The following is a 22580-nucleotide window of genomic DNA, read 5'->3' on the forward strand; positions in this document are numbered from 1 at the left end:
CCTGTCTGAGGTAATGAAGAAATTCAATATAGGAGGAGGATTCTGCCGTGCTAGAGAACTGTTATATAAGGCCCGACAGCTAGATTACTCATTAATGGGTCGTTGACAGAGATATTTAAGATCAACAGGGGCACGAGACAGGGCTTCCCGCTCTCCCCTCTCCTTTTCAACCTGTATATTGAACCATTCGCACAGGTACTTAGAGAATACCATAACATCGCTTCCTTTAAATTTGGAGAGTGGGAGAGGAGGGTGGCCTTGTATGCAGATGGCATCCTCATACTAACAGCTGACCTCGACTCAGCCTTCTCTACAGTCATCAAACGTGCAGAGGAGTTTGGTAAAATTTGGGGGTATGAAATAAATGCTAATAAGACCGAAATAATGGCTTGGAATATAAATAATACGCAACTCCATATCGGGTCTACTATGCGATATTTGGGGATTAGAATTATACAGGAGGTCGGAAAAATTCCTGAATACAATCTTGATCGAGTCTTTAAAGAGTGTCAAAAGCAGTTGAAGTCATGGGCTCACCTCCCCTTATCCATCTTGGGGTGGATTCATTTAGTAAAAATTACAATTCTGCCTAAGCTTACATTCCTTTTTAATTCCATCAGATTGGCGTTCGATATGAAGCAAATAGAGAAATGTCAGCGATAATTAAATTCCTTTATCTGGAAGTATAGAGCTACCAGATTGGCATGGAAGAAGCTTAGGCGGAAGAGGCAAAAAGGTGGATTAGTGATGCCCGATTTGCAATACTACGCTTGGGCATTCCAGCTCTCACATTCAAGAAAGCTGCTGAAAATACCCACTAGTACACCGGGGGGAGACATGTTTCGGGCTATGTTAAGGGGAGCAGGCCTGTCGGAGGAAGGTTTTATGTTCAAGTTTGGGGACCAAAAATTCTTCAAAAAAGTTACATTAAAAGTCCTCCAGTCGATAGCTAGAAGCTAGTCAACAATAAGAAGAAAAGTGGGGCTTAGCAACTTCCCCAGGCACACCCGCATGCTTCCAGGATAGCTTGATTACACCGGTGAAAGATTCTGGGATTTTAACGTGGGGAGACCTGATGGAAGGGGGTTCTTTACTTTCCTGGGAAGATCTACGGGGGAAAGTGGGGCCCGATCTCTCCAGGTTTAAGTATATTCAGAGGAATAGCTGGACAGTAATCTGGAAGAACAGCTAGTAGTGAGGCCGGTGGGTAGAAAGGAGGTCTCAGTGTGGTATTGGGCAATCGAGGAGGAAGTGGATGGCGATTTTAAACTTTCTGATGAGTTATGGGGAGAGCAGATGAATTCACAGTGTGATCTGGTCTGGATGGACTCATTTAGTATTTTGCACAGAATAGTTAAACCTGCTTGGCTGAAGCGTAACCATCTCTTCACCGCCCATAGAGTGTTCATTTCCCTGCTTAAGTCATCGAGATTTCAGTCCGGGAAAGTCTGTAACAAATGTGGTCTGCCAGAAGCGTCTGATGTGCATATGTTTAAAGACTGTCCCTCCATTCGCCCCTTTTGGGATTTATTTTATTTTATTTTATTGAACTTATATTGCGCGCAGCTACCCGCAGTGGGTTTCCCGGCGCCAGGGATAGACTGGAGGAGAAATCAGAAAACAAGTAATTGCAAGAGGGAGACACTAGACCGGAGGAATCTGGAACTAGAACAGGAGGGTCTTCAGTTTTTTGCGGAAAGCCAGAAGACTGGTTTCTGTTTTAAGCGCCAATGGGAGAGCATTCCACATCTTGGGGCCCAGATATGCGAATGAACGGCCTCCCATTTTTGCCAGTCGGATTCTGGGAATCACAAGATTGCCACTGTTGGATGACCTCAAAAGGCGGCCAGGCTGATATGGCTGCGCAAGATTGTGCAAGTAGGCCGGAGCGGAGCCTTGGCGAATTTTGAAGAGGATGCACAAAGTTTTGAAGGCCACTCGATCCGAGATTTTTAACCAATGGAGGTCACGTAGAGCCTGCATTGCGGACATTCTCCTTGGGACATTACGCAGCAGGCGGGCGGCTGAGTTCTGTACAACCTGGAGTTTATTGATTGTAGCTTTATCTGCTCCTAGATAAAGCACATTGCCATAGTCGATATGGGACATCACAAGGGCCTGTACGACAGTTCTACGAGTGGACTCAGGCAGCATCCATATGATCTTTTGCAACCAGCGAAGGGTGTTAAAGCAGATCGCAGCGACCTTAGTTGCCTGCTGCCTCATCGAGAGTTTGTCGTCGATTAGGACACCGAGGTTGCGAGCAACAGGCACGGGGGTAGGCAGAGGACCCATGTCACTGGGCCAATGTCGTGGACCCCAGAGATCTTTTTGTTTGCCTAGTATGATCACCTCGGTCTTGTCTCCGTTGAGCTTTAGCAGATGCATTTGCATCCAAGCTGCAACGCGAGAGAGGCCGATTTTGAGGGCAGAGGTGTCCTGAGCCCTGCTGCTAGACAAAGAGAACACAATCTGCGTGTCGTCTGCGTATGAGTATATAGACAGACCGGCGTCCTCTACGATGGAAGCAAGTGGTCTGATGTAAATATTGAACAACAGAGGGCTCAATATAGACCCTTGGGGGACGCCGTAGGCAGAGGAATGAATCGCAGATTCAGCTTTGTTTGAGAAAACCTGAAAGGTGCGCTCATTAAGAAATGAGGACACCCAGGCGAGCGCAGATCCAGCAACACCGAGGGAACCGAGAGACTCCAATAGGATGGAGTGGGACACGGTATCGAAAGCAGCGCTTAAGTCAAGAAGAATCAGCGCAAAGGTCTCACCGCCATCGATACCGTGTCGGAGTCGCTCAGTTACCCCTAGGAGTGCGGATTCGGTGGAGTAATTAGCGCGAAAGCCTGATTGGGACGGATGGAGATATCCCATGTTTTCAACAAACTCATTAAGCTGGGTGTTAACATGGCGTTCTAGGATTTTAGAACAGGCTGGCAGCAGGGATATAGGCCTGAAGTTGGCAAGATTTGTGATGTCAGCACCAGATTTTTTAAGCAGGGGGACGACCATGGCATGTTTCCAGTCCTGTTCCACTCGAGATTCGGTGAGCGAGACGTTTAATAGCCTCATTAGGAATCTTCGTGGTTCAAGGTCAAGTTGTTTGAGTATCTTCATGGGGACTGGGTCCCGCGGAGATCCAGACCTGATGCTTTTTAAGCAGGATAGGAAGGAAGAGTCATCAAATGGTGTCCAGTTGTAAATAAACTCAGTGGGGGAGGTGGAGGTATTACAATACGGACCGTGTAGAGAGGAATCAGTTGGAGAGGGAAGGGAAGCAAGAGATTGATGGATGCCCTCAACCTTAGATACAAAAAAGTCTGCAATGGCATTACATTGTGTGGCATCTAGAGCCGGCAGTGCGGGGACAGTATCAGCTCCTGTGAGTTTTTTAACTGTGGCAAAAAGAGTTCGGGGACAGTTTTGCACTGAAGTGATTGTGGAAACAGTGTAGGAGGCCTTAGCACGTTTGCAGTTTGCATGATAAAGTTTTAATTCTTCTTTGTAGATCACTTTAGAGGAAGCTGAATAGGACGCCCTCCATTTCCTCTCCAGGGCTTTGCATTTGGAGCGTTGGATTTTCAGCTCCTCTGAATACCAGGCTGCTGGTGGGCGCAAGGATCTATGTTTGCTCCTGGATTGAGGGACAAGAGTCGATACTGCATCTGTCAGCCAATCAGAGATGGAAACATTCAGATTCTGGTCAGTATTGATGGAGGATGGAATAGACTCAGTTAGACGCAGGTTAAAATCGGCTATATTGAGCTTGTCCCAGCGATACGATGATTTAATTTCATCCGCATGGACCCTGGCAGAGTATAAAGCAGGTGGTAGTACAAAGTGAACCGCATAGTGATCAGACCAGACAAGCGGGCGGGCAGAGTGGGTACAGTCAAATGAGAGAGTAGAGATGATTGGATCCAAAAGATGGCCAGCATTATGAGTGGCTCCAGAGTTACAGAGTTTGAGGTTAAAAACCTCAAGGTCAGAAAGAAGGACTTTATTGAGGGGGTTGTTGACATCATCGAAGTGAATGTTTAAATCACCAAGAATGGTGAAGTTATTAGATTTTAGTAGTGTTGCTGATAAGCAATCAATAAGTGAGGGAATCCAAGGTGCGGCATTTCCGGGCGGCCGATAAATTAGCAGACCGGAGAGCGTCATTCGAGGATTAATCGTCAATTTGAACAGTGCAGCCTCACTACCTGGGAGATGTAGAGGTTCCAGTTTACATTGATAGATAGATTTATAAATGATTGCAATTCCACCACCTTTACCTAAGGGTCTGTCCTGATGCAGCACAACATAGTTAGGAGGGACGGCTGCGGCAATGTCCGGACCCGAGCTGGCCTGAATCCAAGTCTCGGTCAGGAACAGAGCGTCAGGTGATTCCTCAGTGATAAAATCGAAGATGTTTAGTTTGTTCCTAGGGAGCGATCTACAATTTAGGCTCCAGAAATGGAGAGGGGACGGGGAGGTGATAGGGCCCTTGGTGGGCTTTCTTTTTCCCCTATAGTGCTTAACGCTCTGCTGTGTCTTGGAGAGCTGCATTTTACCAGTAGTGAAGCCACAACCAGCACAAGTGAAATAATGGCAAGGCAGAATGCACAAGGAACAAGATATGGGGGTACAAGGTCGAAAAGACAGTAATGTCGTGGAAGAGTAGATGTACTTACGACCACCCTGAGTCTGATTGTCGAAGGGCATAATAATGAGGGACAGCCCGTCCTGCAGCCCGTCCTCAGCGCGGACGAGCGCAGACGGGCTGACTCAGGCGTGACTCCGCGCTGAACGAGGCGCTTCCGCAAAGCGCGTCCGCTAGCGCGGAGAGCGACCGTATTCTTAAGTAGTGGAGAGCTAGAGCGCTCTCACTGCTGTCGCCTCCCACCTAAGATGGCCGCCGTAGGGGATGTTATCCCTATAGATCGAGTTTCAGCCCTAAGGTCAGCTGAGACCTTCTACAAGCGGTGTAAAATAAATGCAAGGAGCTGGGGAGGTATGCTGAGTGCTAACAGTGTGGAAATAACAATTTAGACAGGTTTTAAAAGTTTAAAAAATCGGCGATTAAATAATGTAAAGAAGTCTCTGGAGTCCATCTTGAAGGTTTCATTGACCATCAGTCTGCCCCTAATCATCTTCGGTCTTAATGATAACATCATGGGCCCTGCCAGATCTCTACTTTTTTATGCAATCCTTATGGCCAGAAGACAAATATGTAAGCATTGGGTAGACTCAGTTGCTCCAACCCACTCAGAATGTTTGACCTCGCTTTACGAAGTATCCAAGGTGGACATGGCTAGATCTTGTAGTAAGAATAATCTTGCATTTTGGGATTTGTTGGTACAGTGGAAATAGGACGCCCATGTTTTTTTTTTGTTTTTTTTTCCCCTGGTCTTATGATTATGCCTTCCATGCTCCTCGAACTATCGTAATGGGTCCCCCAGGCTATCAATATGGTCCGTTAGGTCTGCAAAGACCCAGGTGGAGTAAATAATCTACCCTCTCCCCTTGATACTCCTTCCGCCTGTCAATCGTGTCCTGGTCTGAGTTAATAAATATACAAAGTCCCCTGAACTTGTTCAGGTAGGATACGAAAGGTGGCTGGTGTTTCTTCAAGAGGGTTTAAGGCAAATGAGGACAAAAAAAAAAAGATTCCCCAGAACTCCTAATTCTGCTGGATATTTCCCGGGCCCCAGGCCGGATGCTGCTTGACACATCACGTTAGTGACTACTGGGCCTATTCCACAGCCCAAAACAGGGAACGCCACAACTCGCTTCACTGACCTAGCACTACTCCTGGCCAAAAAGGGCAGTGGTAATGAAGTGAAAATCTACAGTGCCCTCCCTTTTTTTGCATTGGTGCACAGAGGCCATTAGACGGACGCAGGTGGAGAGCGAAGCCCTCTGACTAGAGGCGAAGCGACGACTGCGGAAGTACCCCATAGCTACCTGCTGGGACACGATCCTACAAGACTTTGCATCACAGACCAGAGATCTCACCCGACTGCCATAGCTCCCACCGCGCGATCCTGCACTCAATCCCTCCTACATTAATCTGCCTCTTCCACCCCTATCCCCACCTCCTCATCCTCACACTTCTGACCGGACACGAATTGACACCAACTTGTTGAATGTAAACATGCTCTGGCACATAACTTGTAATAATGTGCTACACTTTATACCTGGCAATATGAATCGGTTTAAAACAAAATGTAGCTCTCCCCTTGCAAACCCTTCCAATGACTCAAGAAACATCTCAACACACATCAGTTCAGTCGGTTCCTGAGTTTTTGAAAAACCTACACCGTTCTTGGCATTCTCTGTTTCTGACATTTTGATAGCATGTACCTTTCTTCATTGACGATGCTGCCTTCTGCCGACAAAGAATCCTGGGAAATATATGGTCACCATTTAAAATGCACATTAAAACGACAAGGTGTCTTACACTGCAATTTCTAAGCCCTGTAAATAATAGATAGTATCGCTCAATTTATGGTACTCAGGTTACCCATCTTGGAAGAACGGAAGGGTGAGTGTACAGGACTGGATTTTGAACCAGTGACCTCTAAAAGACCACATCTGTAAGCAGTGATCGCTCAGTGCAATGACCAGCCGTTTGATATAATCTCAAGGAACCTCAAAGGAACAGTGTAATTTCATGTGAACAATAATATAAACATTTCGGTCATATTGAGACATATAGTGGCTACCCAGGGTGTTTCTGATAGGTTTCCAGGAGAATCTAAACACAACAAACATGTCCAACTGTGACGTGCACACTTTCCGTTTTTTTCCCTGTTCCTATGATTGTCAGAGAGCAGAAAGAACAGCAGTAGTTACAATGGAAAATCAAGGGGAGTTTATGTTGATGTGGACATAGAGAAAAGAAGCTCACATTGGATTCTCTGTAGAACAGCTACAGTTACGTTTGATACATCTGGGGCACCTTTTGACAAGCAGCAGCTGTGTTTTGTAATCTACGTTTTGTATGGTAAAATAACACCCTCAGATGTTGTTCTTAGAAACATTTTCAGGGCCATTAATGGTAAGAGTAATCCAAAAGGGAATTTTGCGATTGCACACAAATTTACAAACCCTTCACTTTGCTCATGGGCATAGTCAGGTACAGGCCCAAGTGTCCATGAGTTCAGTCCAGTCTTGAAGGTGACCCTGTCAGCATCTCGCCTCTAGCAGGAGCATCAGTGGTCGTGGGCACGGGGCGCTCCTAAACACTCCACGGATAAGGGTCTGAGTCAGCGAGCAGCCTCCATCTGATTGTCGGACCTGTGCCTGTACGTGGGTGTGAATTTGGGCACAGTTGGCCAGCAAAATGTCCCTACTCTCTGATGCATGTCCCTCGGTCCAGGTTACTGGCTGTTGGCAGCAAAGTCCCCAGTCCTGAGCCACTTGTACACGAGTATTTGAACAGCTGCACGCACTCCCAGGGGTCTTTAAAGATCACCGCATTCAGACAGTGCCACCATGCCAGGAAGCAGCTGAGCCTTTGCCATCTCTGCAGCTCCATCCGTTCTCACAGGCAGAGGCCCAGAGCTCATTAGGTACTTAATGATTTTTTTTCATGCTAACCAATCCTCTTCTTTGGTTTAGTTAATAGTTTCCGTTTACTTATATGTGACGTTTTTATGGTTTCAGTCTTATATATGACATTTCAATGCCTTATATGTGACACCATGAATTACACTTTATCACAAGCGGAGCAAATAAGTTATAGCCCTGCAATGAGTTAAACTATAGACATGGCCTCCTTTATGCAAAATACTTGTCTTGATATGCCCATAAAACATATTCAACATCATGTAGTGTTTATTTAAGGGCACTATTGTACTTTCTTTTTTAATCCAAATAGAATGGTGTTGTTGAGAGGTCAAACTTGGTTTGTGTCCCCTGATCCTTGAGACTTTTACAATACTTTATGCAGTGTGGTGACGCAAAAGTGAGGGGTGCTGACGGACAGTAGGGAAGAGAAAGGTAGTGTTGCGGTTCTCTGTTAGATTGGCACACTTGCGAAGTATGTGCTAATCCTGGCCCTTGCTTTTGCACCAGACTTGGAAGGGAGCTATGTTGAACCCAAGACAAGAGCAAACGTGCAGTCCCTTAGCAATACAGTTACATGCTTCAAAAACCTCTTCTAATATGTTTATGTGTCAACCCCTAGCTTTAGCAGGACGGACTTGGTTGCTTTACCAGTGTGTTTCAAATGCCACATTGCCATGCCTAATGCTACCAAGATATCTTTGGAGGGAGATCCCTAGATACCGTTTCTTCAGCGGTTCTTAAAAATTCTCTTTAGGAAGAGCCTCTTAACATCTCTTTAAAATTACCTTTAATTTTCAGTTAGTCTGGCCTACTACTGACTGGACTATTTCCACACTTACATTTGCCTTGGGCAGCCCTCAGATAAGAGTCTTTACATCATATCCAATTATACCCATTTTTTCTAACCTAATGTTCAAGTGCATCTTTTGCTACAGTTTTACACTATGTTGCTACTTCAATGCGCTTTAAAAACGTCTGAAAATTCAATTACATGTAATGTTCAAAATTACCTTCGCAAATTGTATTCAGTTCCACCCAATAGTACTGGCTTATTGTTCTCTAAAATATCCTATTATTCGTACAGACGTCCTATGGGAAAATTTCCAAGTCCCCTTATAAAGTCGCTTACCGAGCCCAACCACTCTGTCAGAGCCCAACCGACTGAGAAGTTGTGGGTAACCCCGCTCTCGTTTTAAAAAAGTTGACTTCATTATATGAAGAGTCTGAACAATGAAAAGTTACTTGACATAAATGTATAACTCTATGTAAGATGTGTTTTCAAGTAAAAGATTGTTTACATTGTATTTGTAAATCCGCTTTCATATACTGTGGTTTGTGGGTACTTGTACCAAATTGTACAATCAGACTATGCATGAATTGTATGTATTAGTACTCCGTTCACTAATTCTACTGTTGTAGTTACTCAGTAGCCGGATGGCTGTTAGTTGTGTGTAGTACAAGATGGTATGTAACTTTGTCTGTTGAATACATAAGCATTCAAATTACCTGAGGACACACCTTTAGACACCCTCCTCAGGGTGTGCAGCTTCTGTGGTATTCCCTACCATTGGCACCTTAGGTTTCTGCACTATTCGTTTTCTGCTCTGGCAGAGAGCACACAAATTCCATGGGGAGAAATGTCCTTGCCTCCACTCCTAGAAATCTGGGTGTATTGGTCCCTTCCCCTGAGAACAATGTTCCACTGCTCTTAGAACCATAAACACTCCCACCCACTTGCTGGGTTTTCCACCGCTGCAGACCCTATTTGCGCTGGTAAAGGTTTATTTGTGTAGATGACTATTTTTGTTCATCTAAACGTGACTTACCACCTTTCACACAAAATGCCTGTGGATTGATCTACGGTCTTGAATGGGGATTACCTGTCTTTTGATGTTTTCTGAAGTAGGCTACATTCATCTCTCATTAGCCTTAACCAACCCGTAACTAATGTCCTTTCCCAGTGAATCTTTATATTGATTTACACGAAAGAAGTTTAAAATGGTTAATATTTCGTTTCTATTTATTCGTGAAATTAAAAAACAAACTTTTAAATATCTAGATAAGTGAAATGTATTACAAGTTCCCTTGTGTGAATGTTTTACTTCAGAGGAGGAGGAGAGCTGGGCAACAGGTGGCACGAGGAGGGCCGCCTGGAGAATAAACGGAACGGCCTGGATGATTTGAGAGCCTGCATAGCGCAGCTGCATAAGCTCGGATATTCGGAGCCATGCCTCACAGCCCTGACCGCCGCCAGTGCCGGGGGAGTGCTGGCAGGGGCGCTGTGCAATGATTACCCTCACCTCCTCCGAGCCGTCGTCCTACAGGTGAGGAGAACATTCTGTCCATGGGCAATACAGTGTTAATATGACCACCGTTTGGGAATTCTGTGAAATGTTAATACAAATGTAAATGGTAAATCTATATGCTGTTGCTAAAGTGTAGGTCTGCAGTATGACGAAGGGAAATGTCTCACTGAATTTGACACATATGGAACGCTGTAAACAGACACCCCCTTTTTCCACGTTGCAGAACTTAGAAACTAAAAAAAATGTTCAGGTAGCGACTCCAGCACTAATGAATTAGAATAATAAGCTACAAATAAGGGGGCTCTGATAATGCAGCCGTGTTTCCTTGCGCACAGGGCCTTTAGCTGGCATATTCAGTTTTGGTCGCAAGCCTGTCCTAATAATATTTTCCTTTCAGTGAAGTTGTTCCAAACATCTTCACCCATTCGGAGAGCTTTGGCCACTCCAAAGCGTAAGGGTTACCAATTCCAGATAGAAATCTGCTAACGGGGTGACTAGGTTCATCAGGGAATTCTTGATTCGTTATTTCAACCAACCTGGATTTCAAGGTTGCTATGAGAGCAGACCACTGACATGGTGAATCTGTAAGTCAGCCAACCAGTGTTTCGTAGGTGGAAGGTTTCAAGCATCATTCCACCATAGGAGGGTGGTGGAAAGTGTAAGAAGGTGTCTCATAGTTGCCTGGAAAACACTGGATTTTGGTAGGCCATTGGTGACAAAAGAATATTGTAATTTCACATGCATGGAAACTGTTCAGGTTTAAAATAATTTATAGAGATCATAACTAACATTGTATATTGGAATGTCTAAGGTGTGAACCGTGTAGCTAGAGCCAAATGCTTGGGAGAACTGTGAAATACACCGATTCATGTTCAGAAATATCTACAATGTTATTTTTTGACAGTTTTCCTTCTGTGCGTATGTTTTAGGCACCCTTCCTAGACGTTTTCAACACAATGTTAAATGCAAACTTACCACTTACTCTTGAGGAACAAGAAGAGTGGGGCAATCCTTTATCCAGTGAAAAATCTATGGAGTATATCAAAAGTTACTGTCCTTATCAGAATATAAAATCACAGGTATGCAAAAACAAATAACTTTTAGTGACTTTGTTATGGTGCACCTTTGTAACTAAGCTGCAAAATTTTGTACATGAACGTGTAGCTTTATAAATGTTGTCACTGTGACCGGTGTAATGGGGTGAATGTACAGCATAAACATTTACTGGACCCCAGGGAGCCTGGATATTTTTCCTTTATGCTGATTTATTGGGTTCACTGGTACTTAATTTTCACAGCTTCTGTGATGCACGTATTTGGTTAGCTTCAGTGTTTCAGATCTGAACTTAAGAAAACGTGCATTTTCCGCATATTTTGAGCGTTTCTTTTCTACATATGGTTTCTGCACATGGTTTAGCGGTGCCCACTGTAGCGGTTTTCTATGTGGAACACGCTGCCTACTCACAGCCACACACTTACATATTCAGTGTCTTTGGTTATTAAATTCATATTTGATAGGAAGTATGGTTAATGACATTTTCTCACGAAGACTGAAGCCGTTTCAGTTGGAAGGGAATTTGTCAGATGACAAACCCAGAAGACTTTCATGGCTGATATATACTATCCTTAATACTCACGCCTGCCTTGAGAGGGACAGGCGATAAAAGCTTTTGCTTTAAGCTCCATGGCCAGTGGCGTCACTAGGGTTGGTGTCACCCGTTGCGGTAACTCATGGTGTCACCCCCTCATAACTTACCGGACGGACCAACTCACCCTCTGCCTGCACCATGTCCCCTCTGCCTGCACCATCTCTCCCTCTGTCTGCACCATCTCGCCTCCGCCTGCACCATTTCACCTACTGCCTGCACCATCTCTCCCTATGCCTACACCATCCCACCCTCTGCCTGCACCATCTCACCCTCTGCCTGCACCATCTCACCCTCTGCCTGCACCATCTCACCCTCTGCCTGCACCATCTCCTCTGCCTGCACCATCTCCCCTCTGGTTGCACCATCTCTCCCTGTGTCCACACCATCTCCCCTCCGCCTGCACCATCTTCCCTCCGCCTGCACCATCTCCCCCTCTGCCTGCACCATCTCCCCCTCTGCCTGCACCATCTCCCCTCTGCCTGCACCATCTCCCCTCTGGTTGCACCATCTCTCCCTGTGTCCACACCATCTCCCCTCCGCCTGCACCATCTTCCCTCCGCCTGCACCAGCTCCCCCTCTGCCTGCACCATCTCACCCTCTGCCTGCACCATAAGTGTAAATAGTTAGACACAGAGCAGAGGCGAGGCTGCAGAGCTCTGACCAGTCATTCTGGACCTTGGTAGCTCCATAGCCAACTCCATCCCGTAGAAACATTGCACGATCTTTCATTACACGTTTTAGGGAAGGCAATGTGCACATAAAACAGAACACACAGGTTATTTTTTCGCACAAAACCGGTATCTTGACACAGAGCTGCCTTTCACATTTTACAATGTGGGAGGCAGGACATGGGTTGCTGTAGCCATTTTAGTGACTTAATAGAGACCACTGCACCCTTTTTATGGCTACCATACGACCTTTAGTAATGACTTGAGATAAGATATAATTGTCGCCTACTTCAGATAGACCTCTAATAATGATTGGCTTCTGGGAGATTGGCATTATGCAAGCCAGGAAAATGGGCCTTGTGCCTCGGTTAGGTTGCAAAAAAAGCTAAAGCCGGGGTGCAGTGGGCCCCTCGCACCCAGAAGCACCAGTGCCATGTACCTGCTACACTGCAGATAATAACGTCGTTTCACACAGAACACGTCTTGCAAGTGATTGTGTCGCCGCTTCAGCCAAAAGCACTTTCTGCAATACTCCTCCAAAGGGTGCCAGAAAGGCAGCACTGCTGGGTTTTTAATATATCCTAAGCAGCATATTGTTTGTTCTTCAGAGAAAATAAAGGATGACAATATTTTACCCCCTTTCCAAAAAGCATATCTGAAAATGTGTGCTAGATCTGAAAGCTACAAATGCCATGTTTTGTTATAGTAATGCACATGTGGTATATGGCCGCCGGGGATCATCAGTGCAGCGCGGGCAACAGGGAAGTAAAAGCCTGACAAGCAGAGGGGAGGAAGAGGTAGCAGCAGCCGAGCAGATTGGAAACCAGTTAAGGTTTATCTACAGAATCAATGCATAAAATAAAGCACATAATGCATATACAACTGAGCAACTCGAGATATTAGCGGCATTGCGACTGATGAGTCACAAAATATCTTTGAAAATACGATCGTGCTTCTTATTGTGTACAGTGCAGATTTGTGAATAAGCCCAGACAATGGCTACAGCCACAACCTGGCTGATTGGTAAGCAGATACGTTTTCTGTATAAGTCACATTAAAGCAGGGGTAGAAACTACGCTGAGAAAATGTTCGGTAGGGGTTAGATCTACTATCGTGAGCGCCGTGATGAAAGAGTCTGCACAGAGTAAACAAAACAGGATCACTTCTTGCTAGAAAGCAAGCCAACAAAATAAAAAGCTGCGTGAACTTGGAGCACTTACAAAGCGTGGAAGACCTGTGCAGCTAAGAACAGAGAAGTGATTTCTTCATTTCAAACAATTGCAGTGGTGGTAGGGAGGCCGATGTGCACTCTGATGTTTACAGGAATTACCAAATATATTCAAAAGAACCACAACTCCCCAAGATTAGACTATCTGAATCTGACCAGAGAGCAAGACTACAGGCGGCGAGTATTGCAATGCAAGAAGAAAGAAAATAAAACTAGAATGCATGAGCTAAATTAAAAACGAAATGGTGAGATTGCTCTGCAGTGGGTGAATGCCATGTGCTTAGTGCATGTTTTCCTTTGACACCATTATCTGTAGTGGGGCGTTACTGTAGCATCAATGTAATGCAACTGGTGCTATGTAAAGCCCTCTGATACCCGATTCGGGTCTCATTCGCGCTATATAAAACTTTGTAAAATAAAAAATAAATGTGCTGTATTACATGGCAGTGGCTACAACTCTTCTGCCCACAAAATAACAACACACTTGTCACCCGGACCTTGCTGGTTAGATCCACTTATGCCACCTGTTCGCCAGAGCATGCAATGTCCTTTTTACACAGTATAAAACCAATGATTGAGGGTTGACGGGACAGATTACCCTTCAAATATTGTTGCTCAAACCGGCATGCAAACCCCCTAGCAATGCCCATACACTCAATCAAATCCTGCTCTGTGAAGACAAAGTGTGACTAAAAAAACACACTATAAGGCAATATTACTCCAACAACTAAACCACTCCTCCCCTATTCTATTTTTGAAGATTTCCCGGTGCCCCTGATCTTAGACTGCACCACAGCCCTCCATCTCCGTCCAGCTGGTTCCCGCTTTGAGGCAGGCGAAAGCTGGGGCCCCATGACCGATTGGAAGGAAGGGGGAGGAAGAGCAGAGAGGGTGTGCTGGAGGAGCTTGTGGGGGGAACAGAACACCGAAAGCAAAACCAGGGCGACGAGAAAGAGCTCATTGATACCTGCAGTTCGCTGCAGAGTTTAGAGCTAGTCTCCGACCAGGGCAGCTGCGAGGAGTAGCCACAGACAGAGGGCCCTCTGCTCGGAGGCAGGCTGAAGCGCAGCTCTCCCTCTCGCCTTCCTGGCTTCGCTGCTTAAAGCGCTCCGATACTTTTGGGTTTTAGTTCGCGCTATATAAAAAAAATGGTGCGCAGTCTGTGTGGGGCATGGAATGGAAGGAAGGATCGAGGGTTAGTCAGAAACAGTCCCGTGCCCTCCGCCCTGTGGAGTTTGGGAGTTACACTTTGAAACTCACAGATTACACAAATCTCAGCAGCAAGTGTTCAACCTACTAAGCCATTTTGTGACCCACAAATACCAAGGTGCGTGCACAGGGCAAGTTCTGAGGAAATGAAAGGCACACAGCCTCTATAGTTAAAGCATGCTGTGCTGCCACAGAAAAGAAAGCAAGGCTCGTGACGGCTATAGAAAATGTGTGCCACGCTGTCAAAGTTACCAAGCTAAGGCCCGTGATATGCTTTTCAGTTTTACATCCCTAGAAGCCCTAAAATGTGTTTACCTTTTCTGTCTGTAACAGCAGAGCCGCCCGCTACCTTCCCTCGGCTCGAGATATTACTGCCATGAACCCTCACGTCTGCCGTGGACGCGCGCATACGTACCGTCGTTGCTGCGTGACTAGGCTGTGTTAGATACACACAGCGTAACCAGATAGATGGTGTCACCCCATGTGAGGGTGTCACCCGGTGCGGTCCGCACCCCCGCACCCCACTAGAGACGTCACTGTCCATGGCAGTTGCTGGAGCTCAATGAATTACAAGCATGCACAATTTTTTGCCATTTAGGCCAAACAAAGTTACAAAACGGCATGCTGGTATTTTATGTTAAAATGGAGTGACGTAATGTAATGTGTGTGTCTTGTAAAGCCCACTGCTACCCGGAGGCGTCCTGGCGCTATAGACCGCTGGGGAACCCGTCCTGGCTTTCCCTGTGAGATGTTCCCTCCTGGGTATCTCCAAGGTGAAACCAGGCATCCCCGGCGTTTGTGGGGGGCTGTTGTGGAGATGAGGCAAGCTAATGCCCAGAGTTGCCGAGTGTAATCCCTGGTTAGAGTACGCACCGAGGCGAGAATTATCGAGTCCGCTGACCCTGGTTCACGACCCTGCCACGTCGGGAATTGAACCCTCGTCCCGGGCCGTCCTCTGCTTCCGGGTCTGCCGCCTCTAACCAGTGAGCCACACCACTCCAACGTATATTTCCTACTTCTGTTTGCCTTCACTTCCGGAAACTTGTCTGCCCTCTCTCTGCCCCCAATCTGCCGGGCTCCTACATGGAATGTTTTAAAGCTGCTGTTGGATTGCCACCGCAGAAATTAATAAAAGCTAATCTCTTTTCTCCTTCCTCTGTCCCTTCCCCCAGATCCATTTCTAAAACAAAACAAGCATTTGCAATGCAATAGGTCTCGCATTAGGAAAGTTTGAGCTTTTGATATTGTAAATGACATTTTTTTTATTTATGCTTTGTTTTTGAAAATAGCGAAATTAATAGCTTTGTCATTTACAATGCCAATAGTTATAACTTTCGCAAATGTGACACCTATAGCATTTGTAATGCAATATGTGTTTACGTGACTTACATGTATTGATATTACAAATAACAGTGGCTTTTAATTTTGTTTCAATAATTATTACTTAAATAAAAGTTATTGTAATTTACAATGGCAATAGCTTAAAGGTTTGTAAATAACTTTTGTAAAGATTATGTTCAGTGTATTTTATTGTAACAAAAGTACAAGAACATCTGTGAAATATTAACATCGTTTTGTTACATTTATAATAAAGCTTGAAACATTGAGAGAACATATTTGAACCAGGTGTTGTTGAATGGTTGCACAGATTGATGCTGGGTGGTGCTGAGTGATGTGATGGCTAACGAGTGATGCTGTGGCTTTCAGTGATGCTGTGGTAGCGCATAGTGATGTTGTGGTGCCCCTGAGTGATGCTGTGGTGGTGCGGAGTGATGCTGTATGCTATGCTATGTTTTGTTTTGCTATCCTATGTTTTGTTTTGTTATGATATGCTATGTTTTGCTATCCTATGCTTTGAATTGTTATGATATGCTATGCTGTGTTTTGTTACGCTATCATATGCTTTGAAATGTTATGCTATGCTATGCTGTGTTTTGTTATGCTATGCTGTGTTTTGTTATGCTATGCTATGTTTTGTTATGCTATGCTATGTTTTGCTATGCTATGTTTTGCTATGCTATGTTTTGTTATGCTATGCTATGTTTTGTTGTGTTTGGTATGCTATGTTTTGCTATGCTATTATATGTTTTGTTTTGCTACGCTATGTTTTGTTGTGTTTTGTTAAGCTATGCTATGTTGTGTTGTGTTTTGCTATGTTGTGTTATGCTATGTGTTATGTTTTGTTATGCTATGCTATGTTTTGTTTTGCTGTCCTATGCTTTGTTTTGTTATGCTATGCTATGTTTAGTTTTGCTATCCTATCCTATGCTTTGTTTTGTTATGCTATCTTTTGTTTTGTTATGCTAAGCTTTGTTTTGTTATGCTATGTTGTGTTTTGTTATGCTATGTTTTGTTGTGTTTTGTTATGCTATGCTATGGTATGTTTTGTTATGCTATGTTTTGTTGTGTTTTGTTATGCTATGCTATGTTTGTTGTGTTTTGCTACGTTTTGTTATGCATTGTTTTGTTATGCTATGCTTTGTTTTATGTTATGTTATGCTTAAGTATGGGCGAATTTTGCGAATCTCGCGTTCGTGAATTTTGCGGATTTGCGAACTCGCAATCCGCAAAATCCGCGAATTCTAGCGAATTTGCGGATTTTTTTGTGTGTTCGCAAGGATTTCTGCCAGTTCGCGAGGGTTTCGTACCAGTTCGCAAATGCGAACTTACATTTCGGCTCGCAACGGTCGCGATTATGTTGTTTCTACGTCTGGTTCATCATCACAGGTTCCCAGCACCCTCTGTTTCACCACTGCAACCCTCTGTTACATCAATGCCACCCTCTGGTTCATCATCACTGTAGATTATGGGGGGAAAAGCAAGCACACCAGCCCTGCTTCAACTGACATGAATTAATTTGGGGTTAGTTTATTAATGTGTCACTGTTTTAAAATTCCAGTCTGGCACCTGCTTCCTTATCTGTAATTTGCTTTCTGTTGCAGTGCATTTTTTTTTCCAGGACCTTTGTGGCCTACTTGTAGCTATTCTATGAGCCTGCTGTGAGGGTCAGAGCAGGGTCATACAATTGTTGCAACTAGCAACTGAATTCTGGAGGGGCCCCAGTCAGGAAGCACTACAGGGAATTGTTACTAATGATGAGTTTGAACTCTTGCACCTGCCGAGTGCTTTCAGTTTTGCAAAACACGTTTTACTGCAATTTCGCGGGATTTGCGGGGCGCGAACTCTAGCGAGATCGGATTCGGAAGCCGCGAATTCGTACGAATATGCAATTTGTTTTTTTTGCGGCGTGTTAGTTCGCGTTGTTGCGTTTTTGCGAGCCGCTCGTAGCGCAAGGCGCGAAGTTACCCTCGCGGTCGTTCAAGGGCGCGGCCATCTTGTTTGCCTGACGTATTTCCGTTTCCAGGCGTGAAGTGTAATCTTGCAAAGTGTGCGGCTTGCCAGTACAGTTTCGCGCGTGTTCGCAAGGAAAATCTCGCGCGAACTTACCCGCGCGGTCGTGAACGGACGCGGCCATCTTGTTTCTCATTCATTGCTATGGTTCTGGGCATGGTCTTTGTATCCTCTCTAAATCTCTGCCATCCTTTGCTTGTTTGAAGTTTTTTTTAATCTATTTTACTTATTATCTATCCCTCTATTTTTCTAGCCCTATATTTTTGTGTTTACTGCTACTTTTGGTTAATTTTAAACTACTTTTTTAAACTCTTTTCTTTTCTTCTCTTCCCTATTCTATTTTCTTTATTCCTTTCCGCCCAGACCATGGTGAAGGGAGCCGGGAAGCATCCCGAGAAGGGGAAGGGTCCCGCACCCCGTGTCCGGCTCCCGTGCGGGTGTTTGAGGGGGAGGAGGTCGTACCCAGGGAGATCTTTACCCCGGAGGAGGTGGGCCAACTCATTTTTTATGTTCAGCGCTGCCTCCCCAGGACCATCATGGGAGGCGGCAAGATCAGTGCCGGGTACAGGGTCCGGGAGCGCCGGAAGCGGTGGGAGAAGGTGTGCCAGGCCATTTACCACCACTCTCGGGTCTGGCGCACCTACAACCAGGCCACCCACCGCTGGACGGATGTCCTGACCCGTGAGCGAGATCTGCTCGACCTCCTTGGCCTTGAGATCCCCGGGCTTGGTGAGTAGTAGTAGCTATTTCTTTACTACTATGTTTTCTCCTGCTGTGTTATTATATTGCAAATTTTTGTTTTTTACCAAGAGCAATAATGCTGCTCATTACATTGTAGGTAAATTATATTTCAAAATCTTCTGTGCATTTCAGGTACACTGCTCTCCTTCTTCTCAGTAGTGTTGCTACTATGCTCATTTGTTTTAGATTTTGTGTTCATTTCATTGGCCTGTGAAATTATGTATGAGTGTAGTTTAAAGAACTGCGTAATGCTACACACTAAGGTTCAGATTTTTAATTACCGGCGCATCCCTGCAAAGTAGCAGGGATGCGCCAGTAATTGTGCGTCACGCCACCATCACCCATGGTGCGCCGTATTTACAATGCGGCGCACCATGGGCCCAAAACGTCACCAAAGCGTTACGCATCTGTGCCGTAAAGGCGGCGCATTGCTGGAGTTGCGTCGCAACGATGGTGCAGCTCCATCAATGCTCTGGGGTGCCCTATCTCCCCAATGCTGCGTCAAGCCGTACGTCTGCTTCAAGCAGGCGCAGGGTTTGAGTCACGCATCATTGTCCTCAAAGTGACTGATTGAAATCTTGTAGATTTCCCTCAGCCACTTTTAGGATGCGTTCCTGCGCAGGAACGCCCTCCCTTGCGCCGGAACGCCCCCTATTGGCGCAGGGCTTTACAACGTGATGCATCTCCCATATGCGTCACGTTGTTAATATACGCCGCACCATTGCGCCTCTTTTGTGCTGCCGATGCGTCACAAAAGTCACGCAACAATGGAGCAAAAGAGCCGCAAGGGGCTTCTAAATCAGCCCCTACAGACTCAAGTCCAGTCCTTCCTTTGTACACATGGCGATAAGAAGAAATAGTGGTGGTGGATTGATAGTTTGAGTATTTTAATGACTGGTTAATGTAGTAGGAAACTTTAGTGTTGTCGCTGATCTTCAATCACGATGGACTTTGGCTGTCACTTCGCGTGCTGCGGACTGCTGCCTGCCAATCCTAGGCAAACCTTTTTAGTACTTTGTTTAGTGAGTTACATAAGGTAATTTCCAATTCGACGGTCCGCAAATCAAGCAATACTAAAGTAATAACGTAGTCGACCACATGAGATTGGTCAATAATATATCCCGTGGAGTAGTTGTCTATTTGCTATTTCGCAAAAATATTTTGTTAGTTCTTTTGAAATGTTTGATTTGGTTGACAAATATCATCCATGTTTTCTGTTTTTCTTTCTTTCATGTTGTACATCAGCTTTCCCCAGGGGCAAGAGGAGGACACAGGAGGAGGGTGCTGTTGACGATGCAGGCCAGGACCGGGCAGGCGAGGGCTCCTTTGCTGGCCCCAGTAAGTTTTAATTTTAATATAGAGTACTTATTTTTTCCTAGCGTTCCTCATTCGATTTTTTCTAAATCGTCTTTGATCTTCTTGTAGAAAGGATCTAAATTCTTATCCTGCCTCGACTATGACTCCGTGTGGTATTACTAGATTATTCTTATTAGTCTGTCTGTGTAGCTAACTAAGATTGCACATTTGGCATTTCCATTGGACTCCCATTCTAGTCAGCAATAGCTCTATGCACTGAGTGCAGTCCTCTGGGATTGTCCATAATGTCTTTTCAAGTATTCTAAATGTTTATGCTTTGACAATTGCCAACAATAAAAAGGTGAATGACTACCAAGAAAGAATAAGATACTACTTTACTTTTGGTTTGGATAGGAGGACAATCCATTCTACTACTGTTGCAGGGACAAATCTGCACAAACAGAACTATGGACACTAAATAATGCATTGCTTAGCTTATCAATTATAATAGGTGCTGTTAGACTTTCCACATACCTCAGTGATAACAGACTTTGTAGTTGAACCCCCAATCTACTTACTGACTAGATAGTGTGGCAGAGTCATTTAGCTCCCAAAGTCACCGATGGCAGAGGCACGGACTTATGCTTGCAAAAATTCCAAAACCTTTAGCTCATCCACTCTAGTCTGGAGGACCAAAAACCACAGAGTCTATTTGAGTTTAAAAGCTTTATTAAAAGTAAACACATTTATTGAAATCAAGTTTGTCATAAAAGTAAATGTTTAACTGGAAATGGAAAAGTGCTTAGTGCTGACGATTAATTGGACACATTTCTTGTGGTCGAGCAGAGCTCTCACGTGGTTTGAACTTGATCCTGCTCGTGTTCTTAGAAGTCAAGCTTCTGTCTGTTAGGAGAAAAAGTGGTGCGTGTTAAAAATAAAAAGCAAGCATTCATCAGTTGTGCCAAAAAGTGCAGCAAGACAACAGCCTTCCCTGGAAAAAGGGACATTTTTACTTTACAGTAGACAGTCACAAATTATTAAATTGTATACTGTTTTTTTCACATTTCTTTCTTCCTCCTAGACCAAATATTATATAGTAGTGAGTGGTGTATTCTAACAATATTAAATGTACTTTGTAGGTGGAACATCTGGAGGCGGGCCAGCGTTGAGGTGGTGGTGGCATTGGACGAGGACAACTCTGGGGAGGAAGCGCCGGACAAATCTGTGGGGGATGACACGGTGGTGGCGGGCAGAGGTAAGCTATACATTCCTTACTCATTTGAGATTGAAGACTGCAGAGTGTGCTTTCTGCACGGGTGTATTATAAATAAACCAGGTAGTAGCCTCCTCTAAATGTACTTCGACTTAGCTGTGAAGTTTTTGGCGAGAAGAATCCCAATCAGATCTGAGGTGAACTTGATGGAAGGGATGAACGAAAGCGAAAGAAGGGTGTAAGTAAGTGTGGAAGGACGAGAAATGTAATGATGACTGGAAAAGAAGAATGATATTTGTTTGCTTGGTCCCCGAGGTGGCTGGGAAGGAAAGAATATGGTATGGTGCATGGCTGGGTGAATGATGAAGCAAGGATGGGTGTAAGGAGAACAGCCTGGGTGGGTGAAACAGAAACTGTATGTGTGCATATACTTTGAATGGATGGATGCCTGGATCATTCATGGTACTATCTGACTCTTAGATAGCATATGTGTATCTAGAGAGAGTAGACGGTCACTGGATGAACTAAGTGTTACTTTGAAGAGCATGTAACACCGCACCCGCACGTCCGTTCCAGTGTAGGAAAGGCAAGGAAAAGAAGTTGTAATTTTGTCCAAATACTACCATGAATAGTAGCAGTAGTTTGTATTGCAACTGCAAGCACAGCATATATCCGGCTATTACGGTGGACACTCCCTACCTCTCTTAATAACTTTAGTTTAGTAGTAGTACGTCATTCATGTGTGGGGGTATCACTGTTCACTCAATAATAAGCAAAGCACCTAAAGTCATCCCATATGTCATCAAATACATCCCATGTGAAGTGATAGATAATCAGATTATTTAGCTTCTTTATTTTCCTTTTCTAATACTCATTTGCACTGTAGGGTGAAAGCTAAATTAATTAAGCAGTAGCCCTTTTAACAGAGTATTCTCAGTGCCACCCGTAATAGAAAAGTAAGAGCTTCACCACCTGCATGTACTGGACCGGTACAGTAACGCAAGTCTGTCTCACTCACCATGGTGTGCGCCTGTTTTTCTCGGGTGCAAGTTCACTGCGCTGGCATTATGCCGGCTTGCATAAGATAACGTACCAATTTTCCTAAACAAGAGAGAAGAAGAAGAATAAGACTGGTGTACTGTCATAGTCGACTGTAATGGAAGTCCATAGTGCTTGTAGAATTTGTTCCTTAAACTCCCACTAATGTTAGAGCAAGGATGAAGAAGTCGGAGGTTACATAGATACTGTCCTCAATAGTTATGTACTGTGCTTTCAATTTGCTACTTGTACTGTGACAACTTTCTGCTCAATCATTTTGTGTTAATCTTAAGGACCATTGGTTACAGACTAT

At 44.7% G+C, this 22580-nt stretch overlaps 1 protein-coding gene across 2 annotated transcripts in view; it reads left to right on the forward strand.

Annotated features, from left to right (window-relative positions):
• PREPL (prolyl endopeptidase like) overlaps positions 1-22580 on the forward strand; it is a 469235-nt gene that overhangs the window by 266739 nt on the left and 179916 nt on the right. For both annotated transcript variants that reach the window (XM_086927792.1, XM_086927791.1), the window contains 2 exons: positions 9677-9893; positions 10805-10954. In XM_086927792.1, the coding sequence (XP_086783918.1) occupies positions 9677-9893; positions 10805-10954 (367 nt within the window). The remainder of the gene's footprint in view (positions 1-9676; positions 9894-10804; positions 10955-22580) is intronic.

The sequence above is a fragment of the Lissotriton vulgaris genome, chromosome 6 (assembly GCF_964263255.1).
Source record: "Lissotriton vulgaris chromosome 6, aLisVul1.2, whole genome shotgun sequence".
Lineage (NCBI taxonomy): Eukaryota > Metazoa > Chordata > Amphibia > Caudata > Salamandridae > Lissotriton > Lissotriton vulgaris.